This window comes from Chelonoidis abingdonii, chromosome 1 (assembly GCF_003597395.2).
Source record: "Chelonoidis abingdonii isolate Lonesome George chromosome 1, CheloAbing_2.0, whole genome shotgun sequence".
NCBI lineage: Eukaryota > Metazoa > Chordata > Testudines > Testudinidae > Chelonoidis > Chelonoidis abingdonii.
In genome coordinates this window covers 207,359,333-207,379,543 of record NC_133769.1, presented here as the reverse complement: position 1 = coordinate 207,379,543, position 20,211 = coordinate 207,359,333, and the positions used below count along the sequence as shown (strand labels likewise).

Below are 20,211 nucleotides of genomic sequence, written 5' to 3'. Positions count from 1 at the left end.
CAGGGAACCAAACCAATTGGACCCTAAAATATTATTTGATTTGGGGAATTGACAAAGGTTAAGGATTGTTCAACTTTTGTTTTGCCTGAACCAAATTTGTCCACCACTGTTTTAGACACTACATCTTGAACTTACTTCATAAGGTAGTCAGTATCTGATTCAGGTTTGATCTGTACACCAATCCACCAACAGGAAAGATATATTACGTTGTTTTATATTACATTGTTTGTCCTAGTGTCAAACATAATATATAGATATCTGCTGGTGGTATAATCCCTGCATGCTGTGACTTTTGCATGCACCACTGTACATGCTCTGTCTGCTGGCTCCTGTGATTGTGCAATCGAAGAAGAGAGAGATCCCTACTCACCATTCACAGGAGATTCATAGAATAAAATGGGAGGAAAAGATTATAATCAGTCTTCCTCATCTTCCTCTTACTGAAGTGACTTTTCTCTCTGACTTGCCCATCATTACTCACTTTGAATGATTATTTTGTTGTGCAGAACATATGCATGCAGAAAATGCAGGAAGGTTGGTTATTACATTGCTTATAATTTATTCCGTTATTTATATAAATATCATGAGGATACATGGCACTGTATGGCAGATGACCTGTGATGAACAAATACATCCCTGTTCTAGCTCTCTAGCTGCAGATTTAGGAACACAACTTGTGCTGCCTACATTCTAACCCTGATGAAGATGTCTTTGCATCCATCTCTATCCCTCCCCAGTTTTGAAGACATGAGCAAAAACTACACAATATAATGCAAAATCAGTTATGAACAAAGTGAGGATATGGTCATTACAGTTCTAAAGGCCTTGTAGATTAAGAGTATGATCAGTTTTTTAAAAGAGGAAAGAGAAAATTGGTGAATATTAAAAAGGCAGAGTCATGGATAACAGGTGCACTCAGGAAGGAGACATGGCTGGAGTCAAGTTTGCTGGAGGGGAGCTGAGCTTTTTGTCACTAATCCACACTTAGGTTCATGCATTACAGGACGTATCTGTCAGTTTGATTACATGGCACTTTATACAGCATGAGAGTAATTGTTTATTTAATACTTATTTTTATAAACCACACATAGATTTATTTTATTTTTTTCAGCTATTTTAAAAATACTTACCTATTCATACAACATAGTCTTATTTTATAACTATTTTACAGCTTTATTACCAGCACAAATAATTGTAGATTCATTGTTTTAATCGGTCAGCTTTAATTTTTTGTTTAACATTTTTAGCCATAGTGCATATCTCTAAAATAAATTGGAAATAACAGACTAACTGATATGCACAAATGGCACTGATATGCTATACACTATCATTTTAAACACATCTTCTTTTAAAGCCCTGCTAAAAATAAAACTTGTCCTTCTTTTTCATAAAATGGTGGATTTGTTCCATTACCCAGCTTCGGATCTGGCAGCTGATGGATTTTAATAGAAAATACCGAGTATCTGATCATTTCAACACATATGGATTCCTCACACCCTCTTAAACATATATCAGTGGTAGAACTCACAACCTTTATCTCCAAAATAACAGGGTAAAATCTTGAACCTTTTAAAGTCAACGCAAAACTCACATTGTCTTCATTAGGGTCAGGATTTCACATACAGGTTTTTTACGTCTGTAAATTAAAGAGTCATTCTTCTTTAAAGTGTGGCTCATTACAAATAACATTGCTGGAGTTCTGTGATTATTTTCTCTGTAAGTCTCCAAGCTCAAACATCTTTGGTTTACAAGAAAAACCATGTTTATTTCTAACTGCCAGCCTTACAAACTCTACCAGTGACGTGTAGCAATGAAAGACAGGACTTGGCTGTAGTGAACAGCTAGGCGATTCTTTATGAAGGCTATTGGACACATATATGTTCTGTAACTCCCTCGCTCTCTGCTTTCCCAACTGAGATACACAGCTTGTGCTGCCCCACTCAGTGTCTGCCTAAATCCCAGCCCAAGTGGAGTAATCATGAAATGGATTACTGAGGAACAGATTACACTACAGGATGGAAGATTCAAACGGGGTTTTGTATTACTTATCACCACTAGTAATTAAGGTTCTTCTGACTAATTTATTTCTTCAGCACCACTTGTGCAACTCCATTGTCTTCAGTAGGTTTGCAAAGGGTGCATCTAAGGACTACGCTGGTTCTGTTGATGGTGATGTACAAGAAGGCATAGAATCAAGTTTATTATTAGCTGTGTTGACTCTGCACTGTTAAGAGGAGTAAAAAGGAGTAACATCTTATTTTAGTCACTAATTTAAGGAGCTGCAATTCTGAATACCCCCAGGGAACAGGTCTATTGAATAAGAAGGTCACATTTCAGAATAGAATCACACTTTCTAGTAATGCTGTCATTTCTTTTACATTTTAATTTGATGCTTTTTATGCTCATGCTGGGGGTGTTAGCTGCACTGACTTTGCTGTTTCTTCACAAGCCAGTGCGTAAGTCTAAGTGAGTCCCAGTTTGTATTCTTCTCTCAGCTGTCTTCAAACAGCTCTTTCAATTCATCCTAGTCCTAACCTGGATCTCTGTGATCCCACAGGAAAATGTGAAAGGAGAGGAACACTTGGTATCTTAGCAGGATCTCTTAGAGAGATTTCCAGTGCAGCAATTGTCCTCAGTGCAGAACTGGCTGAGATTCAGTGCAGACAGGGGAAGCCGCTTGCTCTTGTCCCATTGGCTGTGTATCCACAGGAAATCCTGGCCTTAATCCTCACCCTGTGGATACCTGGATTGCTTCATAGAGGCATTCTTCTTCTGCAGGTTCCATAGGTTTGCCCCAGCCATGGCAAAACAGGTGGCCCGGCTGCTGTTTTGTATCCAGCTGACACCATCTAGTTACCTGCACCTTGCAGTCCCTCTGATGGAGTCACAGAGTTTGGAAGGGATAGTTAAGGCTGTCTCTAACAGCATTAACTAATCTATTTTGTAATATTTTTGAGGCTACATGGGAGGGAAAGTATGCTACCTTGAATGGCTTTTCCTCTGATTCTCTTTCTGTTGCCTGAATTCCACCAGGTAGATGGTCTACATGGATAATTAGAAGAGAGAATGCACAGAAAGGAGATTGTGTCACATAGCTTCCATTTCATGCTGCACAGACCCAGCTGGTTTTCCATGGTCATGCACCATGCTGTGCTTCGTAGACAGTGAACTGAAACAGCAAACAATAAACCCAACAGAGGGGAGCTGAAGAAGCCACTGCACCAGCTCAGTCAGTTATTCTGGGAGGAATTTTGTGCCGCTATGCATGTGCAAACTTCATGTGTCTCGCTTTTCTCCCCCAAAAATATATTCTGCTGGAGAGGTGCTGCAGTTACACTTTTTCCCACGAGGGGCTGCTGTGGTGCCAAAACAGAGCTGCTGGCTCACCAGCAGTAGCAGCTGGCTGTTTTCCTCACAGCCCTCTGCCCACCGGGCCTGTCATAAACAGATAACTAAGGGTTAATGTTTCTTTTACCTGTAAAGGGTTAACAAAGGGAACCACACACCTGACCAGAGGACCAATCAGGAAACCGGATTTTTCAAAGCTCAGGGAGGGAATTTTTGGGTGTGTGTCTTTTGTCTGTGTCTCTGCTCTGTGTTCTCTCGGCTATGAGAGTGATTTCTATCTCTTCAGGCTTTTCTAATCTTCGGTTTCCAAGTGTAAGTACAAAAGGTAGAAGACAATAGGTTTTTATATTGTTTTTGTATTTACATGTGTGTAGTTTGCTGGAATGTTTTAAATTGTATATCTTTTTGGATAAGGCTGTTTATTCATTTTTCTTTTAAGCAATTGACCCTGTATATTGTCAACCTTGATACAGAGACCAGTTTTATGTCTTTTTCTTTCTTTTTATATAAAGCTTTCTTTTTAAAACTTGTTGGATTTTCTTTTCTAGTTGAGGCTCAGGGGGATAGGAATCTCTGTGCCAGGGTTACGGTCTCTCTCAGGGAAAGACTGGGAGGGGGAAATCTCTTTGTGTCAGAGTTGCAAAGCTTACCTTTGCAGGGACTCTGACTGAGGGTGAAAGAAACTGGATCTCTCTGTTTTGCATTTCAAGGAATTGAAATAGGGTGATCGTCCAGGGCCATCCAGGGATGGGAAGCCGGGGAGGAAATAAAGAGGAGACAAGGGGAGGGGGTTATTTCCCTTTGTTGTAGACTCAGGGCATCTGAGTCTTGGGGTCCCCCAGGGAAGGTTTTGGGAGACCAGAGTGCGCCAGACACTGGAAATTCTGGCTGGTGGCAGCGCTATCAGATCTAAGCTGGTAATTAAGCTTGGAGGTTTCATGCAAGCACCCACATTTTGGACGCTAAGGTTCAGAATTGGGACTTATGCTTATAACAGGGCCAGGTTAGAAGGCCCAGGATATGGTGGAGGACAGATAGAGTGAGGCACATGGGGCTGCTGGGGGATCACATAGACTGGTGTTCAGAAGGGCTAGTGGGGGGAGACAGACTGGGGCAGGGGCTGAATGGGAGTGGAGGTGCAACACCACATGGGGATGGGGGAGGAGAAGCTGGGTCACATGAGCCTGGAGGGTGTCTGAGTAGGGGTGTACGGACACATGGGGGAAGGGGGTGCAGAGACACATGGAGATGGGTGAAGTGGCTGAGCAGGGATGCAGGAACACATGGGTACGGGTGAGGGGGTGAAGGGCCACATGGGGACAGGTGCAGGGGTGGCTGAATGTGGGTGCAGGGACACATGGAGACAGGGGAAGGGGGTGCAGAGACACATAAGGACAGGGGCAAATGTTCTTGACTGAATGAGAGGGGCTGGGGTTATATGGGAGCTACCCCAACTCCCTAAGAATCCATCCTGCTATTCCATAGTTCTTCTACCCACACCCAACACTCCAGATTCATTCTCAGGCTTCTTCCCAGCAACTACTTCCCTCTCCCTCAGCTACTCTGTTACCTCTGACTCCACCAAGCTTTTGCACTGCTTGTAAGGGGTGCAGAAAATGCATTTATGTATTGTAGTTTAAGTGAATTATTACTCAGAGTTCTATATTAATATGCTTAGTAAAGAATCTTATTTGTCAAAAAAAAAAATCCTGAATCTCTTTTGTTGTCTGTATTGTTACAGACATACTTGCTGACAGGTATTATTAAATAAATTACCAACATTTATTCTAGAGTGTTATTTTGACAAATAAAATTTGCAGAATTTTAAAATGTGCACAGAATTTTTAATTTTTTGGTGCAGAATTCCCCGAAGAGTAGTCAGTAGAAAGAAACCCTTGAGCAAGTTTAGCATTCCTTTCAGCATAAGGCATGCATAATGGGACATGCAAAGCCTAATATATGACAAGGAGCCATTTCCTTTAAAATGTTTTATTACAACATTTTTTTTAGTTATTTAATCTTCTTGCTCATAAAGCTCCCTTTCCCCCCATATGCAATGTAAGTTTCTGACATATTAGTCTAGCTGAAATTAAAGAAAAAAAGCTAGAAGTAAAATCAATTCCTTCTCACTGGAATGTCCCCAGGTGTTTGGTAGTTAGTGTTAGATGTTGAAATGCGAGAATTCTGTTAACCAATTAGAAACTGAAATGGTTTGCGAAATAATCTTGCTAAAAAGGTACCAGTTGAGTACAGATATATTTGTTAGTTACGCCAAATTCAATTAATGAATTGATTCAGTGAAAGAGTGAATAATTAATTGAAGTAGATACAATTGCTAATACTGTCCAGTCTCTGTGGCACTCGGAAAGGAACCAAACATGAGGGAGCTTAAAAGGCATTGGAGACACCAGTGTTGTGATTCTTCCACCAATGGAATGGCAGTAAATGTCCCAGTGGCAACGGAGGTAGTGATCAGACAACACATTTTTAAACAAAGCATTCCTTGTCCACCCTAAAGGCAAAATAGAGTTTAACATGTTGTTAGTTAACAAATGTTCTAACAGGAGTACTTGTGGCACCTTAGAGACTAACAGATTTATTTGAGCATAAGCTTTCGTGGGCTACAGACCACTTCATCAGATGACCACATCTGTAGCCCACGGAAGCTTATGCTCAAAGAAATGTGTTAGTCTCTAAGGAGCCACAAGTACTCCTGTTCTTTTTGCAGATACAGACTAACACGGCTGCTACTCTGAAACCTGAAATGTTCTAGCGTGATCCATTTTTCCCAGTGTAGAAGATGCCATCTCAAGGGTAGAGGAGTATGCATTGCCCCACCAATTTGCTGAGACTTCCTGTCGGTTCAGACTACAGAGGTGTTAATTGACACCTGAGAAATGGCCTGTTTATTGTGAATTTCCTTTTGAAGGACAATTTATGTGAACACTTTCAGGTCAAAGTCTCCTTTGAAATACCAGTTACTTGGAATTGGCCTTTACCACTCTGAGATATTTGTATATCAAAGGGCATTCATGCACCCAACCTGTTTTAATGAATCTTGAATTATATGAATATTTATTTGTAATAAAAAAAAATCTCAACACAATTGTAGTTTGCATCATTAATACTCTAGTAGCCTGGCATTAGCTAATGAGACCCAAGTGTAATGTTGCATATAAAAAATATTCTATTTGGTCTGATTGGTTATCCTGGCTGTTTTTATATTCAAGATACACAGAACCTGTGTTAGAAATAAAACTGGATGTTCTGACTGTACGTAATTGTTAACTACTGGCTTCAGTATTTTTACTGCAACTCCTTTCTAGCTGAACCAGCAGGAGAAAGTAAGTTGGTAACAGTGTGGTGTCAGGCAGTGATATCACAGCTCGCTCCTGATACTCAGCACTGTCTATTGTATTATTGCAGTTGCATTTACTGTTCAGGCCTGAGACAAAATTTCCTTCCCAGATCAAACCCTCAGAAGAATAAAGCCTCATTGTACGGTGTGTACTTACATACAAAATCCCTGGCCATCCTTAAATCCCCATGCTTCTTTAATTACATAGGTTATTTTGGATACACTGTAAACTATCTCACCACAACTGGCACTAGCTGGCACCTTGTTAGTATCTCTCCAGCACACAGTTGAACCATATTGGTGTGGCAATTTGAGGAAGACTGACCGTCCACTGCCGCGTTATACCTGTTATCATCCTGATCCATAGCTGAGAATCTTTAAAATCGAAAACAACATTCATTTTGTGACTAAACAAAATTTACGTGGAATGGAGTTAATTTGTAAAGTTTAGATCATCACATCGGAGTAAGAAACTGGGTTAAGTCCTTCAATCAAAGTATAGGAACCAGGCCTTAAGACGTGGGTGACCCATCACGAAGCATGTCTAGTGAATCTAATCAGATGAATGAATATTCTCTCAGGATGATTTGACTACAACCCACTGGGCAATGTGTTGATAAGAAGTATTCATGGAGTACCATTGTCAAATATGTTAATTAAAACTATTCATCAACCCAATTAAAAAAAAACAAAGTCATAAAAATCTTGATCTATGAACAGACAATTTGCAAAAAAAAAAATAGGGCTAAATTCACTGAGTAAATTGATTTCATAATGTAGCCCTATCCTGTTAAGTACCATGTGCAGTCTATTTGAAGCAATTACCATCATTCACTCCAGACATCCAGAGGTAAAAGACTTGAGCTACTCCACTCAACAATCTTTCTTTAGATATTGTTTATTTTAGTTTGGAAACATTTGTCTCTCCCATCACAGGTAATCAGCGAGTTTGAAGCCTCTCCTGACTCATTTTCCTACAGAATCCCCAACTTGAGTCGGAATCGACAATACAGTGTCTGGGTAGTGGCTGTCACTGCTGCAGGAAGAGGCAACAGCAGCGAAATTATCACCGTGGAACCATTGGCTAAAGGTATGGAGACTGCCCTTTATAAAATAGTCTGTCTGTTTGTCTTTTAAGAACACCAGTTACTAACATACCTTAATTGTCATTGGTGTTGTGGTTTGTTTATTTTTAAGTTTCAGTTCTAAGTTTACCGAATGGTCTGTGTGTGTGGCAATCAGAGGCATACCTGTCTTAGCGTTAATTGAGTTAGTAAAGCTGAAAACAACAGTGTATAAGGATGAAAGAATTGCAAAGGGTTGTGGGGTAGTGCCCTCACGATGGACTTACTGGAGGGGTAAGTGCACCCCTGCCAGGTCTCGGGCCTCAAGCTATCATATCTCTCTCAGGGTGGAATCACACATGCCTCCCAGTCTCAGACCAGGTGCTGGGCTGTAGTCCCTTATGATTAGCTGTGATTACTTCAGCAGGCCTGACTTATCTTCAGTGCCTGCAGTTCTGTTCCCTCCAGGAACAATGACATGGGACAGAGTGTTCATTGGTAAACATGAGAGAAGCTCCTTTGGGGGAGAAAGGAGGAGCCCAAAGCTGTTTTATGCCAGTTCAGGATTGGTGAAATTACAATCTATGAAAGCAAAAGTCACACTAATACAATGTCATGTCCTCTAATATAAGGCTAGTAGGCAGTTTGCAGAAATGTAGGGTGTTTTGACAACACTGTAAAATAATGTGAGACTTGCAAATAAGCTGTTGATAGCTTGGGCAAAACAAGCTGTCTCAGTTCACTTCTGAGGGTCCAAGTATTTTATACTCATACATGCCTGCTATAATTTCTAAGCTAGTCATTGTTTTCTAAGGAATTCAGGAATTTTGTTTTTTTCTAGGTTAGTTTGTTAGTATTTTTGTTAGAATAATCTCAGAAGATTATTAGAAGTTAAATTATGCAGAAATGTTTGTGTTACAGATTTCCAAGCTGCTTTACTATCTACTTTACAAGCAAATAACATTAAAAGAGTATCTAGTGTATGGAAAGTAGTGGGTCCTACCTTAGACCTTAGTTCCTCCTGTGCCGTTGACACATCGGGCAGTCCAATTTCTCCGTTGATTATGATGCTAATATGGTGGTACTTCCCAGGTGATACCAGCACATTCAGTATCCTCTGTCACTGTCTTCTGCCAGTTCTTCCTTAGGCTTCTTTGCTTTCTCTTGCCTCCTTCTAGTACTCAATTCAGTGTTTGCTTAGCATCTCTCCCATCTGCTGTGTGGTGTATATGTCCCAACCATTTGATCCTTCTTTCTGTAATGATATTTGTTAACATGTCCTGCTCTGTGAGCTCCCTTCTCTTGCATTTGTTATTTTGTCTTTCTGTGAAATGTGTAGTATCTTTCTTAGCCATCTGTGATGGTGATGGGCAGCCATCTGTTTTCATTAGCCACTGTCATTGGTCAAGTCTCTGCTATAATAGAGTATCAGAGGGGTAGCCGTGTTAGTCTGGATCTGTAAAAGCAGCAGAGAATCCTGTGGCACCTTATAGACTAACAGACGTTTGGGAGCATGAGCTTTCGTGGGTGAATACCCACTTCGTCGGATGCATGTAAAGCTCATGCTCCCAAACGTCTGTTAGTCTATAAGGTGCCACAGGATTCTCTGCTGCTATAATAGAGTGACCAATACAATCACATGGTATAATAGATCTTTAGTTTGGTGTGGAGACTTCTGTTTGACCAGCTGTTGTGGTGTATTTTGTGGTAGATCCCTGCAAATCGGCAGATATCCACTTCAGATCTGTGGATCATTTTTGCAGATTGCGGATCAGATGCAGATACAAATTTTGTATCTGTGCAGGGCTCTATTTTGTGGTACAGATGAAGTGAGCCGTTTTATAATTTAAAATTTATAAATTACAAGAAAAGTAGCGTCATCTTCTTTTATACTATGAACATGTCCTGTAGGGTGACCAGATATCCTAATATTTAACCCTTTGTCCCGCGTCCCGATCAATGTACAATCAGGACGCCATTTGTCCTGATATTCAGATAAGGAGGCAAGCGGGAGGGAGCACCCACAGGGAAAAATTGCAGCCAAGCTCCACCCTCCTCCCTTCCCTTCCCTTCAGTGTGCCGTGTTCCCGCTCCTCCCCCCCAGCACTTCCCACCACCGTAAAGGTGTTTAGTAGCACTTAGCGCTTTCCAGGAGGAGGGAGGAGGAGTGGGGACGTGGCGCACTCAGGGGAGGAGGTGGAGAAGAGGCAGGGCAGGAGTGGGGACTTGGGGGAAGGGGGTGGATGGGGGTGGAGCGAGGGTGGATGCTTGGATGGGAAGAGGCAGGGCGTGGACGAGCACCCACCTGGCAGAGGGGAAGTCGGCACTGTAGGGGTGAGTGGCAGGTGAGGCGTGAAGAGGCGAGTGAGTGAGCAGTGGGGAGGAGTGAAGAGGCGAGCGGTGGGTGGGGGACTGAGGAAGGATGCAGCAAGCCAGCAAGGGGCCTGCTGGATGAGGAAAGGCACGGTGGGGGGAAGGCAAGTGGGGAGGGGGCAGGCCTGGGGCAGAGTGGGGATGGAGCCTGGGAGGAGAGGGGGTGGACTGTAGGCAGGGCTGACAGCACCCCAATGTGTCCCGATATTTTAGTGTTGTGATCTGGTCACCCTAATGTCCTGTGAGCTGCATTCTGTGAGTTTGCAAGTGGTTTGTGTTCCTGTGAAGCTATGTTACTTCTGCGCACCCTAATGATGTAGAACACACAAAATGTTGAAAACCATTTCCTATCATAACCAAAACTGCAATGTCCGCAGGGACTTTACATCTTGTGGATAAGGGAGAAGTGGTGGATGTGGTATACCTAGACTTTAGTAAGGCATTTGATACGGTCTCGCATGATATCCTTATTGATAAACTAGGCAAATACAACTTAGATGGGGCTACTATAAGGTAGGTGTATAACTGGCTGGATAACCGTACTCAGAGAGTAGTTATAAATGGTTCCCAATCCTGCTGGAAAGGTGTGACATGTGGGGTTCCGCAGGGGACTGTTTTGGGACTGGCTCTGTTCAATATCTTCATCAATGACTTAGATGTTGGCATAGAAAGTACGCTTATTAAGTTTGCAGGTGATACCAAACTGGGAGGGATTGCAACTGCTTTGGAGGATAGGGTCATAATAGAAAATGATAAGGACAAATTGGAGAAATGGTCTGAGGTAAACAGGATGAAGTTTAATAAAGACAAATGCATAGTGCTCCACTTAGGAAGGAACAATCAGTTTCACATATACAGAATGGGAAGAGACTGTCTAGGAAGGAGTACGGCAGAAAGGGATCTAGGGGTTATAGTGGACCACAAGCTAAATGTAAGTCAGCACTAGCTGATGCTGTGGCAAAAAAGCAAACATGATTCTTGGGATGCGTTAACAGGTGTGGTGTGAGCAAGACACGAGAAATCCATTCCTTTCCGCTCTATACTCTGCACTGGTTAGGCCTCAACTGGAGTATTGTGTCCAGTTCTGGGTACCGCATTTCAGAAAGATGTGGAGAAATTAGAGAGGGTCCAGAGAAGAGCAACAAGAATTGATTAAAGGTCTTGAGAACATGACCATGAAGGAAGGCTGAAAGAATTGGGTTTGTTTAGTTTGGAAAAAGAGAAGGCTGAGAGGGGACATGATAGCAGTTTTCAGGTATCTAAAAGAGGTGTTCAAGAGGGAGGGAGGGAGAAAAACTTGTTTCACCTTAAGGGCTCTTACGGATAGAACAAGAGAATGGGTTGAGAACTGGCAGCAAAGGGAGCATTTAAGGATTGGAGGATACTATGGGAAAAAGTTCCTAACTGTCAGGGTAGTTAAACACTGGAATAAATTGCCTAGGGAGGTTGTGAAATCTCCATCTCTGGAGATATTTAAGAGTACATTAGATAAATGTCTATCAGGGATGGTCTAGATAGTATTTGGTCCTGCCATGAGGGCAGGGGACTGTACTCGATGACCTCTCAAGGTCCCTTCCAGTCCTAGAATCTATGAATCTATGAATCTGATTTGTTAACCTAGGGAGTAATTAACTTTTGAAGTTACCTTCAGAAAGTAAGAAAACTACACAAGAAGGTTTAGGAACCTGGTGAGGCCTTTTACTGGAATTCTGCTCTATGAACACATTTTTTTCTTCAAGTCAGGGATCTTGCAGTAGTCCAAAATAGTAGTAAAAAATAACAGAAATTTTCAGTCAGTATAAGAGAGCTTAAGTAGTCTCAGAAACATTTTGAAAATATCAAAATTAAATATTCTCTTGACACTTCTGAAATGAATATCTGTTCCATGGGAAAATTTGCAATTTCATTTTTTGGTCTTTTTTGGAATGATTATTTTTTGTTGACAATTTGGAATTTTCAGTGGAACAGGAGGAATTCTAGTTTCCTTCCATCTCTGCTCACAAGTGGATTGCAGCTTTTACTGATACTTCAAGGTATCTTTGGGTCTGTTTTGTAGATAAATTATAGTGACTCCATTAACTGCTATTTTCTTAGACAGAATGACTAACTTAAAAAAACACTCCAGTGGTAAAATCTTGGCTCCATTGAAATCAGTGAGAGTTTGGCATTGACTTCAGTGGAAGCAGGATTTCACCCTAGGTGATCAGTCTGTGGGTAGACTTCTGGGTTTTGTTTGTTTTAGTTAGCTTGTTTTTAACTATCCAGTTACCTTTTCCTACTATGTGGTCTTGTCATGCTAATGTTAGTCTTTCCCAAAACATATGCACCTGAAAATTGCACTGCAGAAAACAACACTGCAACATCACAAGTGACGACTGACTTCCTTCATGCTATTCTGGTGATATCATTTACTCAAGACAGTGCTTCATTAGCCTTGATGGGATGATGTTTTCAGAAGTACCTGCTCATGTAGAGTAAGCAGGTATTTGTTGGTTGCTGTTTAGCATCAGCAAGTAAAGGGCATTTTCAGTCTGGCTCTTTTTCTATCAACAATATACTGTAGTCCTACTACCTAGGCTTCATTTCATCTGTTCGTCTCAATCGTTAGAACTGCTTTTTGGTGTATATTTTAATTAATTTTTTTACCAGAGCAAATGTCCTAATAAGCTCAGGCTTCTATCACACAGTAAGAGAATCTAGGCATCACAATCCAAAATGATTACCGATACATAATATATGGCTTCATTTTCTCTTCATGAATCCCAGCTGTCCCACTGCAGCCCATAGAAGTAATTTTCTTTCACTCTTCAAGACCTGTTCTATGTATGATTTTACTTTAAATATTATTTGCAGAGGATAAGAACCTACTGAGATGAAACATCTCAGTTACATTTGATGCTGACTCTCATTTTCATGTTTGTCTAAGTAGCACAAAATGGATTATTAACTGTCAGTTCTGATCAACATGCACGCTTGAAGAATATCAGTATTAAAAATGCACTATGAAATGTAGTTGCATTCAATTTCAGCATGGTGCTTTTAGATGCAGATTTAAGGACTAAAAATGAATAATAATTACACTAAGGGTCATACCTGGGAAATTCATTATGTGAAAGCTAAAACATGACCCCACAGGGCCTATGTATTATGGAACAAAAATACTACAGTAACATTTTGCTGAAATCCTTAGGTACAGTATGTGTTAAAGATGGAGTTGCCATCTTAACTTTGAATTTATTAGCTTTTGTGGATTCAAGTTAGACTCCTATCCCCTCTGCACCCTCCGATTTATTTGCCTAACTCCCTAGTAATTGTGGTGAGACTATCCCTCCTAAAGTTAGCAAATTTCATATCGAAAAACAAGACAGCTTTGTGTTATGTAGCACAAAAGGAATCTATTAAAAATGACAAATCTATTTTCCAAGTTCCCACAGCTCAAAATACCAATCTGAGCTTTTCCAATTCAGAAGAAAATTAATCTTCCCCAGATACAATGTTTTAGTTTGGGCTTGTCATAGCATGCTGAAGAGAACACACGATTGACTGGTGTTGAACATCTTGCTGTTGTAGCCATAGACATTTAAAATTCATGGCTTAAGCAAGCATGTGCTAAAGTGGACTGAAATGAAGTTTCCTCTGTGAGCCAATTTATAAAATATTTCCTTGATCCTGACAACCACACTTTTCTTATTTTTAAAATTCATCCCATATAACATAAAGGTCTCATTTTCAAAGCAGACAGCTTGTTCTGAGTACACAAACAACAGTTTTGTAGACTCAAACTGGTGCAAGACTGAATTTAGAAGGCGCCTTTAAAATTTTGTCTTGTATTGCTAAAATTATCTGTGGGCCATGCATTTGAGGACACATCTTACACATCCACATGAATGTTTTCAGATGGGATACCTTGCTGACTTTAGCATGTGTGTGATCACATTTCCCTTGATCTGTTCTTCTCTGGTGATTTCTAGTTGCCAAAATGGCCCGTGGGTACCATTGCAACCTGAAGCAACTTAGATAAGACAAAGGGCTGTTCTAAGTTGCACTGGGGACTGGCTCCAGGGTCAGGGGCACATAAAGCCACATTTTCCCCTCCACTCTATATCTGAAGTGAATTATTGACAGAAAGTTCACAACTATGGACAATTTTGATGTAATGCTCATATCATTAGAGGAGATGAACCATCCATAGACTGACCTAATTGTCAAAATCTATCTGTCTGTCTATTGTAGGCATTTTTATAGCATGCATCACTATAGTATTTAATCACTGGCACTCTTTTTCCTCATTGAGCCAGTCTCAGCCAGAAAATACAGACCTAACTGAAAATCACACATCAGGTTGTGAACCCTGGCAGTTCCACCAACAATCCCACTCTGGTACAGTAGGTATCTAGCCTAAACTGCTAACTCTCACCAGGCTGTGGATAGTGATGGTACCCACTGGAGTTCAAGATGACAATGTTTTATCTGGGGTAATAATTTCCTTTTTTACATTAACATTACTTTGGATGGAAACATAGATAATGGACAAGACTGCTTCAAAAGAGTCTATTGTATTCCATAAACTGCTAGAAAATGAGAACGAAGAACCTTTCCACCCGTGCCACTTGCACAGAAGCAGAGCAGGTATTGGGACAAGCTCTGATCACAGGATTACCTTAGAAAGATTATGCAGTGGGGCATAGGACCATACAGACAAAGCCTGAGGTGGTTTGACACTTGTAAAAAATAAGTCTCGTTTATAGCAAGAGCAGGGAATAAAACAATGTTGACTTTTGAAATATCTGGGCCATTGAAGACATAGATTAGTCATAAAAGAGATTATCAAAACAACTATTGATCAATTCAGAATGTTTTCAACTTTCACTTCACTGAGGTGAATAAGATTTTGTGTTTACTTGTCAAAATGAAACTAGGAGATATCATAGGATGCTGATATGCTATTCTTCAGTAACTAGAGTCTTTAAGATTCTGACGTGTTGTAGATACGACTACCAGAAAATGTGGACTAGAAGATAATTCAAAGAGGCGAATCCCTTTGGTATAACATTTCACCTTGGCTCCCACCAATAAATATACAAAAGATTAAGTTTTCATAAAGTACTAGGAAAGGAAAGAGGGCTCAAGGATTAAAACCTTTTGGGATTTATTCTACTTCAAGGCTCTTCCATCCCCGGTCTTCTTTCCTCCAGATATTAAAAATACATTATTTGTGTTCAAATAAATAGCTGATAATGTGGGTTAAAATAATTAATTTTGCATTTGTGTGTTTTTACTCTAAAGAATGTATGAAAAAGAGCTCCTCTGTTTCAGTCTTCCTCTTCTTATTGTTCAGCTCCAGCCAGAATTCTGACATTCAGTGGCACAGTAACGACCCCTTGGATGAAGGATATTGTCCTTCCTTGCAAGGCCGTTGGGGACCCATCTCCTACAGTCAAATGGATGAAGGATAGGTAACCAGCAACTGTATGTGTAGCTTGAATAAGGCACGTTAGCTTAAAATCATGGGCAAGATTGGGCATGACACTGCATGAGTGTGTCAGGAGGAATATACCCTTGTTTCACTGTGTAGAGACTGATTACAGCTTCAGAAGGAAAGTTCAGAATGTCCAACTGACTAAAACTTGTTGACTTTAAGGGTTAGAAGGTACTGAAAATGGGGGAGGTATGAAGAGAAAGAAATATTAAATACTTTAAATATAGTTTTAATTGCTATTTATATATCAGGCTTGGGGAATATAACTGTAGTGTCAGTGATCATCGTGTTGCTAATGTGAATCAAAATCCATGGTAAATGCTAATTGTAGTAATTTTCTAAAAAGAAAACATTCATGAGTATAGTACATAACACACATTTTGCTCTTTTCTAAACATACTGGTCATGCGTCGGAGAGCCATGCTGTAACTGTATGGGCAATAATTTGATCCAAATATTGGATCAGCAGTGATACTTGGAAGCTATGAGAGAGAAATCCATGTTCCATACCAGTGGTTATGATGCATTGTACAACTTTGAGTTACATTATGCCCTGAATTGGTTGTACTTTTTGAAGGGGTTGATAATTAAGGAGGAAGTCTTCTCCTTTATTATTCAAATCATAGCCAAGATTCCCACTTATCCAAATACTGACCATTGGCATTTTCCAGCAGCATGCTTCCAGTGCTGCTTTAACTAAAGAGGATCCTGTTCTTTCTTTTGTTTGTTTTAATCCGATTGTAACTTCTTTAATGTATGCATTTTGTTTCCTGTGAGGTAGTAACGGGACACCCAGTCTAGTGATGATTGATGGGCGAAGAAGCATCTTTAGCAATGGCAGCTTTGTTATCCGTACTGTGAAAGCAGAGGATTCTGGATATTACAGCTGTGTGGCCAGTAACAACTGGGGTTCTGATGAAATTATTTTGAATTTGCAGGTACAAGGTAAGCCAGTTGGACCTTTTACATAATTGTTTTGATGGTCTTATCATAGCTGTTAGTTAATATGTAAGAGTATGTGTAATGTATATTTAAGTGTGTGTGTGCGCGTGTGTTTGCACGTCTATGTATAAACAATATTTTTGCAAATTTAAATAATCAAAAATGAGACATGAGAACTCATAAAAAAAGTTCTCCTAGTAATGGTGACTTGGCTGCTTCGCAGTTTATCATCCTGTATATTTTATAGTATACATTTTGCAAGCTGAAAATTAATATGATAAAGTCATTGACTTCAGTGGGACTGTTTATGCTCTTAAAGTTAAGCATGTGGATAAGCATTTGCAGAATCAGGTCCAAAGTGTTCACTTTCAATTGATTTTGAGTTCTACATAAGGAAAATAACATCTTGTGCTCTTATTGTTGTTAGATATATATATATAAATATATCATTTTAAAGTTGCAACATTTAACAATAGCTGAAGGAATTTTGTTTAAAATGTCCAAATCAAATTTTCCTGGACTGAGACCTAGCATGGAAAACTTCAGCATGAAAGGAGAAATGTACAGAAAGCTATCATGACTATAAGAGGCGGTATTAATATTTTCCCCTACTATAATCTTAGTTAGCAGATATTACCAGGTACCTGCTATAATATTTTTTAAATATATACAGTCACCCAACATGGTATTGCCAGGTGCACAAACAATGTGAAAATATGTATAACACTAATGTCAACAAAAGCACACAATGTTCATGTGCGCACACACACAAAGATCCCTCAACCCACAAGATTCTCCTCTTCTTTCCCCCTCAGTGCTAAGCTTGAGCAAATAACCCTTGCAATGTGCCTTAACTGTCAAAACTTATCAGACATGGGAAATATATTACTGAATTGAGCACATGGAACGCTCTTTGGAAAACACTCTGTTCCCGGTCCCCAGATATACGGTCCTAAAAATTGTCAACTCAAGCAGTCCAGCAATTTAGAACACAAAGAGAGAGGTGGTCTCTATGGCAGTGTAGGTATTTCTGTGTATCCCTATCTATTAAGCCTGAAACAAATATCAGTGAGTGCATTAACTCACCTAAAATCCAACAAAGAAGCAAGCATGCTTTTTGGTAATGTCTGAAACATGATCACAATAGGGAAATGGGACAGAAATAATGTTAAGTTGAAGCCTTGTTTCTTGTACTCTAATACATACTTTCATAATTGTATATTCTCAAAGTTATTAAACTGCAATAACTAAAAGCAAATCACTATTAATTCCTTGGAATAAAGGGAGATTGGCATCTAATATGTGGGATTTTAGGTGGAGAAGGTGAGAACTGTGATGAAAAATGTTATGTTCAATCTTTTAGGGTGTAATATGTTCAGTAACTCTCAGTGGAAAGTACCAAAGCAAAAGGAATAAGGGAGAAATGATACAGTACATCTGATATAACTAATCTTCCCTGGAGTATAGCGTTTATTTTTTCTCCAGCACTCACACTGTACTTAGCAATTAAGTAACTAAGATCAGCCCCCTATAAACGAGGTGAAATTGGTGGTCTTGCTTCACATCAGCACTGATCAAATTGCTGTCCTGTGACTGGAATGGGAATTTCAGCAGGAAATTACTCCAGCTGCTTTGCTCTGGGGAGCACAAAGAGTCCATAAATCCAGCTGTATTTACAACTGCTTTGTGTCACTCGAATAGCGCTTAGTAGCTGAAGCATGCTAGTGAATCTGATCTATAGGATGAAATTCTGGCTTCATTGAAGTTGAGTTTTGCCATTGATTTCAGTGGAGTCTGGATTTCACCCATCGTGTTCAATTTCATATGCTTCAGCCTCTGGTTTCTTTCTCACTTCTTCTATCTATGGTGAGAATAGAGATGATACCTATATTAAGATTCTGCTCCCTCCAAGCATTTTTGGGCAGGATGTCTCTGACAGAGCTGAGTGAGAAACAGTTTTCCAATCCTGGGAATATTTTCAAGAGTGTGAAAATATTTTCTTATTCTGAATCAGGACTAAATTTTCATAAACCAAAATAATAATAATAATAATTAATAATAAATTCAGTTCAGGATAAGTGAAACATTTCATTCTGATCATTTCAAAATGTTTGATTTTGGCATTTTTTCCTTCATGCCTCTTTTTCACTCTAATTGGCTTAGGTTTCTAAACAAAAAGTCATTTCAAACTGGACAAACTGAATTTTTCATTTTGAAAACATTGAAACAAAAGATTTTGACAGTTTCAAAAATTTTCCCCAAAAAAATTTCACTCCAGGAGATTCATTAAACTTACCTGTTTCTCATACAGTTTTGGTTTTGATGTATTGGCATTTTTTAATGAAAAAAATCATAAAAAAGTTCCTGATCAGCTCTAGTTTCCAATCCTAGAGATTTCAGAGGTCTTTCTTACAGTATGGACTACATCATAGAATTCTAAGGAGGAACATGTAGATGTGTAAATGATAGGGACAGGGATTCCCTCAAAAAAGGGCAAATGTCAGAAAGATTTTTATCCAGTCATCAGTACCTGAAAGTAAGGATGGATAAGCCTGGTTGGGTAGAGAGAGAACAAATCCAAACTTTCAGACAAAACCTCGACTTGAACTGAACCTGTGTTGTGATTGTAAAGTGTACATAACTTTTAAAAAAATATTAATTTATAATAATCTTGAACTTCCACCTCTCTTGATTCAAACTAGGAGCAGAAGGGGACATGAAGTGACTAAATACCCCACAAATTTTCCTTGCCATATTTCTGGCCTAACTGTAACCAGGCAATCCCAGAAATCATACGAGAGCTTTTTCTCATCAAATTTCTAGTTCAGAATTGTGAATCCAAGTGATTCAGATAAAGTTTAGATAAATATTCAGATCCTAAGCCTCTGATCCAAACTGAATCAACTCTTTGGAATTTCACTTACCGCTACTTGTTAATTTTTTAACAAACAGCATTAGCTTGGCAAATGTTCATCTTCAAGGAGTCCACAGCATGCACTGCATTTTTAGTCCCTGCATTCAGGAATTGTCAGTTGGCATAATAAGACTAGATAAATAGTTCAATTGGAAATCAAAGCCATGTATGAGTCTACCGAAATGAACCAGAATATTGCAAGATGACCTCACTTGATGGAACCATGATATTTTGTCACAGTGAAAAAGGAGGGATGGTGACTTTCCCACAATCAGCCCCAGATGCACTCTGCTCTCGGAATCCATTCTCTATGCCCAGGCAAACTCTTGGGTCTGATAGACTCTGTGCACAGCAACAGAACCAAAACTTTTCCAGGTTCACCCACCTCTTGTTGGTAGTGCTGCATCTCTTCCATGTAGATGGGCATCGTGAGTGGAAGAGAAACATCTGGAGGTGCTGTGGCTTTGCAAAAGCTGCTTTTGCAAAGAGGAATCTGGATTTCCTCATGGCAGAGATACTCCATTCCTGTGCCATTTAATGCACACAGCTAAATTTTCAACACATGGAGCTGAACAAAAAATGTGTATGTACCCACTTTTGCATATGCGATTACCACTATTTGGTGCAAACGCATCCCTGTGTGTGCCATTTATTTGCAAACTGGCCTCAATTTCCATCAGCTAAACTAAGATTCATAGACTCATAGACTCTAGGACTGGAAGGGACCTCGAGA

General features: G+C 39.8%; 1 protein-coding gene across 2 annotated transcripts in view; it reads left to right on the top strand.

Moving 5' to 3' along the window:
* DSCAM (DS cell adhesion molecule) overlaps positions 1-20,211 on the top strand; it is a 665,984-nt gene that overhangs the window by 577,476 nt on the left and 68,297 nt on the right. The window contains exons 21-23 of one of the 2 annotated variants that reach the window (XM_075073839.1): positions 7,643-7,796; positions 15,482-15,599; positions 16,404-16,567. In XM_075073839.1, the coding sequence (XP_074929940.1) occupies positions 7,643-7,796; positions 15,482-15,599; positions 16,404-16,567 (436 nt within the window). Of the gene's footprint in view, positions 1-7,642; positions 7,797-15,481; positions 15,600-16,399; positions 16,568-20,211 lie in introns of those variants that run through there. The other variant, XM_032791676.2, reaches the window with a different exon arrangement.